At 39.7% G+C, this 13,710-nt stretch overlaps 1 protein-coding gene across 1 annotated transcript in view; it reads left to right on the plus strand.

Annotated features, from left to right (window-relative positions):
* Window positions 1-13,710, plus strand: part of PDE8A (phosphodiesterase 8A) — a gene marked incomplete at both ends in the record, with an annotated part of 114,389 nt that overhangs the window by 75,059 nt on the left and 25,620 nt on the right. Inside the window, 7 exons of the mRNA XM_080351348.1 lie at window positions 3,871-3,927; window positions 6,359-6,549; window positions 7,677-7,733; window positions 10,216-10,273; window positions 11,741-11,829; window positions 12,059-12,137; window positions 12,872-13,009. Of these exons, the coding sequence (XP_080207474.1) occupies window positions 3,871-3,927; window positions 6,359-6,549; window positions 7,677-7,733; window positions 10,216-10,273; window positions 11,741-11,829; window positions 12,059-12,137; window positions 12,872-13,009 (669 nt within the window). The remainder of the gene's footprint in view (window positions 1-3,870; window positions 3,928-6,358; window positions 6,550-7,676; window positions 7,734-10,215; window positions 10,274-11,740; window positions 11,830-12,058; window positions 12,138-12,871; window positions 13,010-13,710) is intronic.

The raw sequence follows: 13,710 nt of genomic DNA on the forward strand, positions 1-13,710 counted from the left end.
TATATTAGAAGGAGTCAGAACCTTGAGGATGAAATCTTTCTCTGAAGAGGCAGTTATTTAGCATTAAACTACTAACAGATTATTTCCCCGTTGCTTTCTAACCCTGGATGTTAGCTGTAAAGCAGCAGTTCCCATCTGCAATCCATTCAGCAAAAGTGACTTAAGAAAATCAGCCTCCAGAAGGACCGTATTTGCCCCTCCGTAGCAGGAGTATTGCATGGGAGTTAATAGCCCAGAGGTTTTCTGGGGGCTGACTCTGCCCTTTTAGGAGGTTTGCTCTCCAACTGGTAAGAGAGTCATTTTGGAGAAAGCCAAGATATGAGACCTCTAGCAAATAGGAGACCGGTGGGCTGCTTTGAAGTGTCCCACATGCCAGCCACAGGGAGCGTGTGGATCGAGCTGGCTTTATTTCCACCCTTTTTTTCCTTTGTACGTTTATTCATTGAGCAAGTTCATTTAAAGTTTTTCTAGCTGTAGGAAGAGAAGAAAAACAACCCAGCAACCATGAACAGAGCATTCCTGTAGATTCTGTTCTGGTGAAATGTGAAGAATGACTCATAGCGAGAAGTACTTTACCAGGTCATATCAAGTCATCGTCGAGTTTGTTGTAGTTTAATCAGGACAGTCACAGTCACTTGGGTCTGTCTTTTTAAAGTTTATTTCAGTTGTTTTTATTTACCAAACATTCACTTTTTTCTGGACATGGAAACAAAGCATTTCTCACGGCAAATTCAGTGTTTGCAACTTAGCTGCTACAACATACAGATGATTTCTAGTGAGTATTAAGCTGCACACAGCAGCCAGTAGAAGACATTTATCATATGTGTAGCTAATACCGTTGCCTTGGGACGGATCTCACTTTGTGCCTGGGGCATGCTGGCTCAACAGTACTGAAAACACAGTGTTTAAATAAGAAAGGCAAATCTGGGGGAAAATAAGTGCTACCAGCAGTAGTTCAGCAGGTCAGAGAATGTAAAATGGCTGCGATGGCTGTGTGTAAGCATTTAAAGTAGCCTGGAGTTGATTATCCACTGTGTCTCCAAGCAGAGGCTGTAAACACTTGCCGCTGCAGTAACTGAGCTGCTGTCTGCAATTAAAGCTAACAAGTAGTTGCTGAGCTGCAGCCTGCTATTACAGACCCAGAGACACTGAGCTGCAGCCCTTGTGGAAGTTGTACAAGCACAGATGAGCCAAAAAGATTTGCATTTTCAAAAGCCCGAGGAACAGTTAGTGTTACAAACTATTCTAGCATCTATTCTAGATGTCTTGGAGACCATGAGCGCCCGCATCAGCCTGCGCTCCCGGGCTGGTTCGAGCATTGGGCTGTGCTGTCCAAAACCTGCAGCAGGACCCTCCTGCCGTCTGCTTGGTTTGATCCCTGCATCCAAATTATGGGCTGGTCTCTACGGTTGTTTGGCCAAGGAAGGATTTTCAGAAGGCCATAACCAGCATGCTCAGTGTCCTGAGCTCAGGTCTTGTCCCTGTCACCTATGCTGGGCACTTACTCATGAAGTTTGCGTCAGCAGCAGTTTGGTAAGGGACGCAACTCTCTCAGGATCAATTCTGGGAACTTACAACTAGTTTCTAGCTCTGTGTCTCCTCACACACTTTCATACAGGTTTGTGCCAGCCCGGAGGGCTCTCACATGCATAGGTCATATCTGAAAATTGGGTCTTTGTTTTTCAAGTAGCCAAAGAAACTTCGGGAAGGATGTAGCAGAAGTTGTGCTTGTGTGGTTGCTATACGTGCAAGCTTCGGCTGGGTTTGGTTTTGTTATAAGATTGCAGCATTAGAGGTATTTTTAAAGCTCATTTAGTTCACCGATAGCTGAGTTTCTGCTAATCCCTGCTGAAGCCTTGTTTTGTGACACAGTATTTAATCAGTATGTTACTTCTCGGCGCTCCCAGCAGCACACAGAAAGGTGAAATGATTAATCAAGTTATTTGAGCAGATTTCAACAGGATTAAGAATTAACTGGAGTTCACCAGAATTTTCCAGCTGAGATGCAGACCAGGGTTTTTCTTCTACTCAGGACAGCAAGTTAATGTGTAACAAGATAGTTTATGTCATATGGGCAGTCCTTGTAACTTAGGCTTAAATGGTGCATAGACAAGTATTTTCAGTGTACAAATGGCCACAGGTTTCTGGCAGAAAAGTGTTTTTCGGGCTCAGTCCATAAAAAATAAAGAGGCATCTGAAGAGCAATAACTGGCAATATTGGGTTTATCTGATTCGTTAAAATTCCGCTTGGATTGAGACTGATAGTCCAAGGGCTCTGCTGGCCTGACGTATGGGGTGTGAGGAGCTGGACTCTCTATGGGCATTATCAGCAAAAGGATTTGCTATTTTCTAATGCAGATTTTAAATAATTGGATGATGGGCCACAAGGGAGAATAAAGAAGCTTGATTCTTCCCACTCTAGAGAGATTTTTGGTCTCAAAATTAGACCAAAAAAAAAAGACTAGAAGGTATTTAAATTAAGCCGATCAGATCCGGAATGACGGACAGTAAATCTGAACCCCCTCTATGTCATTTTAACATCGGCTTTTAGAGGCGCTCTTAAATAACACAGGCAAACACTGGCTCCTGGACCATTTTTCCTTGACTCATCTTTCTTGCTGATTTAATGTTGCAGTGATGATAAATAAATAAAATCACACATGAGAAACTCTGAGGGCCAAGCAATGGGGCCATAAGGCCGTAGAAAGAATGGAGCGTGTAACTCTAAAAGATTTTTCTGTGGGACGTGCTGATGATTCTTTAAAATTACTTACTGGAAAAATTCTAGGCTGCAAAGCAATAAATCTGATCTTCAAGTGTGGTTTTACTTTGAAAAACAACAATGTGAAAATGCCACCTGTGTGCTCAGCAGATCTTTGTACATATGAATCCAAAGATGTCTTGACTGCATTGCGAATAACAATTTACTTCTGCTCTTTTACTCCGGTTGCCTTTGCAGAGTCTGTGTAGCTCCAGGGACTCCGTTTCCCATTTTGAATGAAGAGCATTGTTATTCCTGCTTTTTAGTTTTAATTTCTGAGACAAGAGAAATACATTTAAGCACATGGAAGTGCAGATGTTTGCCTTGTGGAAATTCTGAAAGGATCAGACCTGTGTTATCCGGTGGAATCTCCCTCTGTATTTATGTAACTACTTGAAAAAGTCCATCCCATACCAATTGAAGAGTCATTCATGTTCAGGACTGATTAATGATTAATTGTATCAAAGACAACCAGTGGTGACAAACAGCACTTGTGGTCATTGACCCCCATTGCTTGAAGTGACACACGCGGAGGGATCCCAGCTCGGTTCTTGCACCCTGAGCTGAGCTGTTTGCCTGCAGTACTTGAACAGAATCCAATGCAGGAATCGCCGGCATGCAGAAAGCACGTGTGACAGCGGTTTTGCAGGGTTTTCGGAGTGGGGTTGCATGAATAAATGCATCATCAAGCACCAATGTGAAATCCTAAAAGCAGAGTTACATATTTTTGCCTTTCTCCCGGAGATTTAACGCTCTTTGGGACTTGAAAAGGAACCATTTTTAAACATGTCCGTGTTTTGTAGAACAGCTGGAGTAACACAGGATACAGAAAAATAACAATCTGTCCACCAGACTCTCATGACTAATCCATTACTTTATGTTTAAAATAACGATAAAAAAACTTGAAGAACAGTTTGTTGATTTCTAACTGTGTTAATGCAGATTATCATATAAATTCACAAAGACCCTCATGAAGAAGCAGCCTCATAATGACAGCAATGTATCTGTGAGACAGCAGTAAATAAGAATGATCTTCTCTAATAGAGCTGGTTTTGATTGTTCCCTAGGTGTATATATATATTAATAAGATCCCTTCTTATTTCTTCTAGGCACCAGTAACAGATGTGCAGTTTGGCCCTATGAGACTTCATCAAGATCAACTTCAGGTAATACAGCAGTTCAAACGGAAGTCTTCATTTCTAAAACATTACAGATGTTAGCTTGAAATTTATGCCTGGAATTTTTGGGGTGTGGAGACCTTCACGAAGCATTTTTGTCAGGTTATAATTGTCCACCTAACTGATTTTTATCATGATATTCCATGTGTTATCCAAAAAATCCTGCCGAACTCTTTTCTCCAAACATCTCTCAGCTCATAAAAATAGAGATATCTGTAGTTCTTTCTGTTATCAGTTAGGTTGTAATCAATTTAGCGTGTGCCTTGTTTTGTATTTTACTGGTAGTCAATTCTCAATCAGAATCTCATCAAAATGATACCAAGCCAAATGTCCTGTCAAGGTGTGTTAAAAACATCAACCAAACCTGCGGTATCATCACAAAAGGTATGAAGTGATCTTGGCAAAGTATGTTTTTTGTTACACATTTTTGACTGGCATTAATTCATCCTCCTTTATCTTTTTATTAATAAAGGTCGTATGTCAGTTGCCCCCTTATTTTGACTGGGATGGGTGTGAGGTTTGCAGATACACGACTCCTTTGGACTTTGTCTGAAAACTCTCCTCTATCCCAAGACATACTGAACCTTTACTAATCCAAAATGTTCTTTGGTCAGTAATTAAAAAGCTCCTGAGTTAAAGTAATCCGGACCTGATAATTTGACAACGTCTGTCTTCAAGAACTGCAGTTCAATATCTTCCTGAGCTATTGTCAGGACAGACAGTAATGGCATCAGACATCAGATCTCGGGACAGCCTCATCCAGCTGCTCCCCAAGTATAAATCGGAAACATACCTCAAATATTTCTGCCTCCTTTATTGTTATTAATGATTTCATTGCTTTTGTCCAGTCATAGGCCACTCTAAAATTCTACCAATTTATCCTGGCAATTTATATACCAATTTATAGCTGGCAGATAGGAGGGGAGAAGTCAGACAACATCACATTTGTGCCAGAGTCCGTCCTACAGCTCAGACCTGCTGACTTTCTGTGCTATTGCTGAAGACCATTTTTCCGTTCTTAAAGAGTGTTATAAATTAACTTCACTATATATAGCCCAAACTACGACATGTTTTTGCAAACAGTCTTGCAGGCTGCTCTAAAAGGAATCTAAACTGAATGAGTACAAAGTCCTCCCTTCTTACAAAAATATGCGCTACATGGAAATGTTAAGATTTACTGATAGGCATTCCACTAACCTGGTCCAAAGTGTAACCAGCACTGGAATCCTTAAAAACACCCAGAAGATAAACGGCAGTGGGATGGGTGCAAGTTACGCATGCTTTACATTATTGTCTGGTCAAAGCATATATCCAAGTGTGGTTTGATTAAATTACTGAAAGATTGGTGTCTTGGGACAATAGACCAAATGCTGTTCTAGTTATCCATCTTTCCCAAAAAGCTGCGTGTGCTGAGTCATCCACAAAATCAACAGTAACGTAGATCTATAGTCTCCTATTCTGTGTATTCTTTCAGGCCAAAGAAATTTTCTTCTACAAAATATTATCTTGATGCAAAGCACAATCACATCAGAGAGAGTCTTCCTTGGTAGACTTTATCTTCTGTGCCATATTCAGTTCTAGAATTTTAAGTACATTTTAGAAGGAATTGGGCCTTGTCATACTTTTATGTAGGCATTGCATTGATTTTGAAAAGGCTCAGAGAGGTTATGTTACTGGCAATTCCACAGCAAGTTAGGACAGAGCAAATACTGGCTCATAGATCTGATTTCAAGTTGTGCATTTTAACCACCGTAATCTCCTTCCATGATATAAATCCCATGGCAAGCTTTGCATAGGGGTCACAGAGGCTCATAGTCCATATGCAGAGGCATCACTTGTGGTTACAGCCTTGTGTGCATTCATCTTGACCAGCCTGGCTGTAGTTTCTTTCCAGAGACCCTGCAGAGTGGGCCACATGCAGTACTTTATGGAACTAGGATGAGATTGAAAGGAAAACACATTTTTCACCATGCTGTTGAAGCACCGTTAAATATTCATTCACGTGAGGTGAACCATGGCTTTTTTTTTAATTATCCTGGCAAGAGAAATAAAACCCAGGTAAACAGTTTTATGCGAGACAATTTCATTGAAGAAAAGTAGTCTTGCTGTTATTTCATATACACTGAAATGTAGGTATCCAGTCTCAACGGATTGCCTAAGCTCTCTTCGTAGCTAATGGTGAGGGCGCCGCTTCCCAAGCTTGTGGTTATAAACAATTCTAGCAGAATATTTTATCCACTTGAAACACCTCTGTATACAGAAAATTATTAAAAGCAATAATCTGTATAAAGCAACTCTGTTAAAATCAATGGATTAAGCCTTGGAAGTGGCTTTCAAAACCAACAGTAGGCAAAAGTCGCAGAACCTACTGGGTATGTATGATTCGTTTGTAACGATTCTCTGTCTGTCTTTAACCCAGGTACTTTTAGTGTTTGCCAAAGAAGATAACCAGAGTAACGGGTTCTGTTGGGCATGTGAGAAAGCTGGGTTTCGATGTAATATTGCCAGGACACCTGAGTCGGCACTAGAATGTTTCCTTGATAAACACCATGACATTATCATTATTGACCATAGACATTCCAGATACTTTGATGCAGAAGCATTATGCAGGTAAGCGCCATTTCAGTGTAATTAATGCTCAGCTAGATAGTTAACACATCATCAAAGTTTTTTTGCTTTTATATGACCCTTTCATAAAATCTATTGAACGTTGGTATTTTTTGGACAGATGTCCACCGGCAGCATCAAATAATGTTCCCTCGGTGCTTTCCATCTGATAGCTGCAGCGTTTTTGGTTGTGTGCTATGATATATGAAGCTCAGCCTGGCGTGGAGCCACATTTTACAACTTTCTTCCCATAGTGTACTAGGTTTGGTTTGGGTTTTTTTTATTTCAAATACGTTGTTCCTGTTTACATATTAAATTAACTGCAAAGATCGCAGGTGCCACCGAGCAATTTAATGAATACATTCACTTCGTTAAGTGTTCTGAATTTTTTGAAATGTCACTCGCCGTTGAGTAACTCCAGATCCAAATAGGCTGTGTTTTGTGTGCACGTTTCCATACCTACAACATTTAAAAATCTGTTACGAAGAGCAAAGTTGCAGACTGACTCCAAAAATACTTCCCGAGCTGCTGTAAATTGTGCAAAAAGGGGGAAAGGATTTGCTTTTTGGAGCCCAGACGGGCAGCAGTGCCTCATTTCAGTGCCTTTCCAGTGAAACAGCCCTTGGGAACGTGTCCAGACTGAAAACCAGTCTATGGGGTCAGACAGCGTCCCCGGGGTTTGGTGGGTTGGGGCACTGGAACAAAGGCTCTTCTTGCTAAAGTAACTGGATAAGATCTTCGTCAGCCTGAGATGAGATATCAGCGCTGTTCCCCTTGTTACTTTATTATGATTCTGTCCCAAAATAAAGTAAAATGCTCCTTAAATGAGTGACACCCAGTCTTTCAAACAAGTCTATTACATGTTGTTTCAGAGGGGGGATTTGTTGCTGTTCTCCCATAGAGAGTATTTGAGGTTTAACCTACATTCTCTGTGTGAGTCTCAGACACTGCTAAACTAATTCTCCTTTCTTAGTGGTCCAGCAGGCTCAGGATTTGATTTTTGTTTTGTCGTTAAGGCCTTTAAAAGAGACATTTTAAGAAAAGTACCATGCGGAGATTCTGTAAAGTCACGTTTTCTGAAATGTAAACTTAAAAGAAAAAGGTTAAATGATCTTGCTTTTTCTTTAAAGGTCTATCAGAACAACGAAACCCTCAGAAAATACAGTCATTATTGGTGTAGTACGAAGGTAAATACTCATATCTTTGCTTTCACGTGATCAACAAAATGTAAATCTTAGCATTGGAAAAGTAAATACTACATAACAGAAGCTGAACTGGAACTTTTCACTGTACTAGTGATAAGGTGTTATACCATATGAGTTTTCACCATCCTTGGCCGCAGGATTGGGATGGGATTTTTGGTTTCTAGTTTTTACTAATGAAGTCTCACTTTTGATTGGTTTGCTTTGTTTTTCCTTCCCTTCTTCTGGTCACTGGAGGCTTTAGGAGCACATTTCAAATAACCTCTGCAACATCACACACGGAACTGTGGAACTGCCCCATAGATCTGCATTTCGTATTGATAGAAACAACACTTTGAACCTTTATTGGTCTGTCTTTCAGTCTGATCAATCTTGGCACAAACAAGAGGTCTGTTGAGTTGCTAAAAAAGATACAGAGCAATCTGATCAGTATAAAGTAGCATCTGATCATGGAAGATTTAAAAATAAAATAGGCTATATTATGGCATCTCAGTAAAGCAGTACATATACTTCTTTCCTCTTCCTCCTTCTGAAATCATTACTTATATATAATAAAATAACGTAGAAGTAACAAATCTATTTAATCTGAAATTAAACAGAAAATTTCCTTAAAGTACAATTTTGGGGAATGTACGTTTCTCTGAATACACTCGTTCTGTGTGCTGGTTCTGAGATGTTTAAATTTCCCATTAAAAATCCATTTTCCGCCACCATCTCTAGTGAACAAAAGACCCTAATTAAACATTTCCAGAGATTCTATTGTCAACATCACCTTTAATGTTTTTATACCAGGAAGTTTTCTGACTATGGTAACTAGTGCTTCTACAATCAGAATTGTGTCTCATCAAACGAACACAAAAGAAAAGAGGGAAAAAAGGAAAGAACAAACAGTAACACAAGAGCTTCCTCATGTACACCAGCAACACCCGTGGGGCTGTGGGTTTCTCTCCGCATTGGTGCGAGTTTGGAAGCCGCGCTTGCTGACTCACAATTAGAAAGTTGCTCAAAAGAGGGTTCTCCCCGTGCTTCATTTTTGGTCTTTTCAAGACATTCCCATTGTGTGTTGTGACAAGGTAATAGCCCCTTGTGGTGACGATATCTCAGAAGCTTGAGTTCTCAAGCTGTTCAGAAGTGAGTTTGCCTTCCACTGGGGCAGAGTTGACCATGTCAAGTTCCCATGTGCTGAACACAAGCTTTCTCAAGTCGCCGTATAGGATTTCACTGGCAGGGAACTTTCATGCATCTCTTTTATTGCTGCAAGAAGCCTATCTGTGAAAAAGCCTGACATTTAGCCAATAGCATATGGAGGGTCTTTATTTTCCTGCAGTTCAGGGTTTGGATTCTTTTTGGTTGTGTGTTTTTATGTCTGTTCGTTGGGTTGGGTTGAGTTTGGTTTTCTCTTTCCCCTGCGGATTGTCCGTCCTCTTTCTTTTTGCTTCTGGGAGGGAGCGTTACCAAATCGCCAGCATGAGGAATGGGGAGGTTTTCCTTTGTTCTAAGTCTTGGGCAAACCTTGTAATTCAGTAGGCATCATTCTCTTCATGCATAAGAAACAAGTGCACGGAAAACAAGAGGTGCCACGAGATGCAAAATGTCAGACGTAACTAAAAACTGTTGTGGCATCTGCTAAACTTGACCAGCTTCCATCTACTCATTTACAGAAACTTAACATAATGGCCTTTCCTCCAGATTCCATCCATACATTCACGTATGTTGGAGTGCCTTTTAATAGTTAGTATAGTGTGATTCAGATATCTCATTGTAGGAGTGGAGTATGTCATCCCCAGGGGACCTATTAGAATGCGCTGGGTAGTCGGTGCAAGAAAATTCATCTTCATTCAGGCATCTTGAGTTGCAACCTAAGATTTTATACACTCAAATCTTTTAATCAAATCTTTTAACCATAACCTAACTCTAACCCTAACTCTAACCCTAACCTAAACCTAACTCTAACCCTAACCTAACCCTTACCCCGACCATAACCCTGACCCTAACCTAAGTTTAACCATAACCCTAAAACTAACCCTAACCCTAACCTAAGCCTAACCCTAGCTCTAAGCCTAACCTAACCCTAACCCTAACCTAAACTCAGATAAAAGTAATTTCTTAAAACTTTGGCCATGTGGACTTTCAAGTGCATCTTAGATGAGGGAAACTGTAAACAAGAAGAATCCAGCACCAAAAAAGGAGGACTAGTCCAACAATCTAGCCCATTAATTTGTTTTCTTGAAGCATTAGTTTTTTGTGATGTCAGCAGATCATTACATGCAAAAAAGAAAAGAACATTTTGGCTTATTGTTGCCAAAGACAAAACACAAAAAATATGTTTTATTCGTAGATGCTATAAGGATCTGGCCATATTAGGCTTTAGTGTGACATCTAGGGTACAGGTATGTCAATGGCTGGTGAAATTTGGTCTCAGTTGATTACAGAAATAATCTCTGCCTTTATCATCCTTCTTTAAAAGGCACGCTGATCGTGAGGAGTCATCAATATTGCCCCTGATCTCTGCTGGCTTCACAAGGGTATGTATGTTTTATACTCTGCTGAGTTGCTTTGATATTGGAAAATCACCAGGCAAGAAACTATCCAGAAGTTTGGCTGTTGGTGACTGTCTGTGTCAGTAATCCAACCTGTAAATCTTCTTTGTGCTGCTCATTCTTTTATATATATATCCCGATTTGGAACTACCGTACACCAGTAGAATTAGAGTAACACTAAGCAGGTGAATGTTTTGAAGAATACAAGGAGTGGTGCCGAGACTTTTCTGCTTCATACACTTATTTCAGAGTAAGTATTTGATGCTAGACACTGACAAAACTGACTGGGGACAGGAGCAGAGCAGGGAGCAGCTTGCAGTGAAAACCAGAATGTGCTGTGGGAAATCTCTTCTACCAGATGCCAATTCACATCTGTAAACAGGCTCCAGACACTGTCAAGTGCTATTACCTATTGTTTGGAGGCACCTGAAAAGTATTACACTGAATCTGTTCCTTGGCAACTATTCCAGTTAAGCAGGAAAGGTGCTTATTAGTGTGTCACTTAAGTGAGTTCCTCATTGCATTAATCTGACAATGAAACAAAAATGGACATGATTCACAGTGTGATTCGGAGTATTCGGTTGCATGCTCGCCAGGTTTTTTGCTGTCCCATCGCAATCCGTTTGCACCTATTTGTTGATTTGTAGTAAGGTCCTACCACAGGAAATGCTAGACATGCTAGCTGGAAAATAAAAGGACTTATGTATACAGTGTCATTCCAGTGAGCACATAAGCAATCGACACAGGTTCCAAATTATTTATGGATCAGAGCCTTGGAGATGGGGCTGATAGCAAAGCGCAAATAATCTTCTTCAGCACCTTGATGTGGTTACTTTTGATAATCAGTCCTCCTTCCCAAACTATCAAAGTCTGTGGGAATTTAGCGTGAACAAGGATTTAATATTCAGGCTCGTACCTGGTAAATATGAGATGTTTTAAAAGAACGTCAAAGATATTCAGGTCATTGCTATACAAGGCCTGAAATGAATAGTTGTATCCAATGGCATGTATATTTGTCAGGACGTTTTGCTTTCTTCTATGTATACAATTTGAGGTATTAGCAATTGGAAACTCTTAATAACCTCAAATTTTGATGACTTGGGGCACAACCTTAGTTTTTCACTGCTATTTTCAATAAGTAGCATGAAAGCGTATAACTTCTTCATTAAGGGTATATTATTTTATATATTGGTCATGCTGACAATCACAGAGAATAAACAGATTGGTCAATCCTTGTGGCCACGAGGATCTGTCACTTTTTCAAACTACAATAACCTGAAAAATTTTACTAGTCCAAAAAAGTAATCTTCTCATGTTGCTTGTGTTACAACACGTTTATTTTTGGCATATCCACTCCCTTTTAATTCTTTATCGAGCAAAAGAAAACGGAGTTTCACACCCTCGAGTGGTGAAATGTGTATTAATGAAAAATTTCTGACCTTTTCTTTTCAGAGATATGTAGAAAATTCTAACATAATGGCCTGTTACAATGAGTTGATTCAGCTGGAATTTGGAGAGGTGCGGGCACAATTCAAACTAAGGTAATTTTACCAAAAACATCATCAACAAAAAATGCCGATTCAGATGCATCCTACTGTACTGTAGTTAATTACAGAATGTCAGTTAGCTGAAGAAAACATGTTAATGATTAAAGTACAACTTTAGTCAGTATGGAGTTGCAATACCTTATTGTCATATACAATAAGAATTACGTGGATTAAATTTAATTAAATTAAATTTAATCAGATGCCTTTTTTCTTTTGTGTCCAGGGCATGTAATTCATTATTTACAGCATTAGAGAAAAGTCAAGAAGCCATTGAGATCACAAGTGAAGACCACGTAATACAGGTTTGTTCCAGTTATTTTTATAAGGACAGAAAACTGCTCTGTGGACTGATTGTATTTTATTTCATCCATGATTACATTTACTCTTTCTTATAGTACAAGAATCTAACACAGCTCAGTGGTTCTAAAAAGACTGGAATGAGTTTAGCTGTTGAGTAGAATTTTCTCAATTTCAAATATCTTGCAGAAATCAAGTTGATTTTAAGGGCGATCGTTGTTTCTGGATGCATAAGGTTTTACTATATTGTTTTTATTTTGTGTAATAATTCTTTTATATCGTGAATGAATGCAGCCCCTGGCTTGCGTGCACTCTTTTCTCAAGATATTGTATGTTACTTCGATGCTCTTGGAAAGCAAATCTAATGGACGTTCTATTTAAATTTGTGATTTTTTAGAGCACTGAGGTAGGTTTGAGGTTTATAGGTTTGAGAAGGGACAGAGCTCATTTTTCAGGAGGTTGTCTTGTCTGTCTGAACTCTGTGGATGTGCAATACTTGCCTGTTTCCATCATTTCCCTCTCTTTGCTCATGTGCACAAACTGTGCGACTCTTCTAGCATGGACATTCCTGTTTTGCTTCACAAAGGAAAAACGAAGGCGCCTCTCTCATGAGCAGCACATGCAGAGATTTATTGCAGGCAGAGAAAGATACCCCTTGGTTTAGCAAATAGACCAAAAGGAATTCTGTTGTGCTTTAAGTGCTCTGTTAAACGGTATTTTGTTTGTTTTTATTTCACAGTACGTCAATCCTGCTTTTGAAACAGTGATGGGCTATCAAATAGGCGAACTAATAGGAAAGGAATTAACAGAAGTGCCTATAAATGAAAAAAAAGCTGATTTCCTAGATACTATTAATTCCTGCATAAAGATAGGAAAGGTGAGTAATAGCATTGTGTCACTTATAATTTGCGACCTATATAAGTTATTATTGTCCAGGGATGACACATGATGCAAATTGCAGCTTTACAGACACATAGCATTTGCAGCTTTGTTACTCAAACAAGAAGAGTAAAAAGTAAAGTAAAGTAAAAAATGCTCATTTTAGGGGCTTCTTTCCTTTTTCTTGCTTGAAAGAGCTACATGAAAATAAGTGACTTGCTGTGTTTGTGTATAATATATGCTGTATGTAGCAAAAGGTGTTGGAATACCAAAGAGGGGTGGGATGGATGCCAGTGTTATCCAGTGTGATATAAATGAGAAAAGAACCACATTGAAGTATTTCAGCACGAAATATGGAAAACGATTTGCAAGTTCAGAATGTGAAAATATCAGAAGAGACATTCACAGTATCACTCGACAGTTACAGGCAGCGCCAGCTGCCAGTATCTTTTATTCCCTAATGACATGGGAGCTGTCTGATGGATTTCTATTAGAAATGTCTGTTGCACCAAGGAAGTGCAGGAGGAGGCGCAGCTGGCTGCAAGGGAGGTTGTTACCCAGAGACCTTCCTGTTTGCCTGGAAGCTCCATGGTGTTCCTTTGGGACTGTTGCTGCTGTAGTGTGGGGATCCATCCAGGAGCTTTCATTTGCATTTTGACAATGAGGTGTAACTGCTTCTGGTGTCACACACAGAATCCC

Source organism: Nesoenas mayeri (genome assembly GCF_963082525.1).
Source record: "Nesoenas mayeri genome assembly, chromosome: 11".
Classification (NCBI taxonomy): domain Eukaryota; kingdom Metazoa; phylum Chordata; class Aves; order Columbiformes; family Columbidae; genus Nesoenas; species Nesoenas mayeri.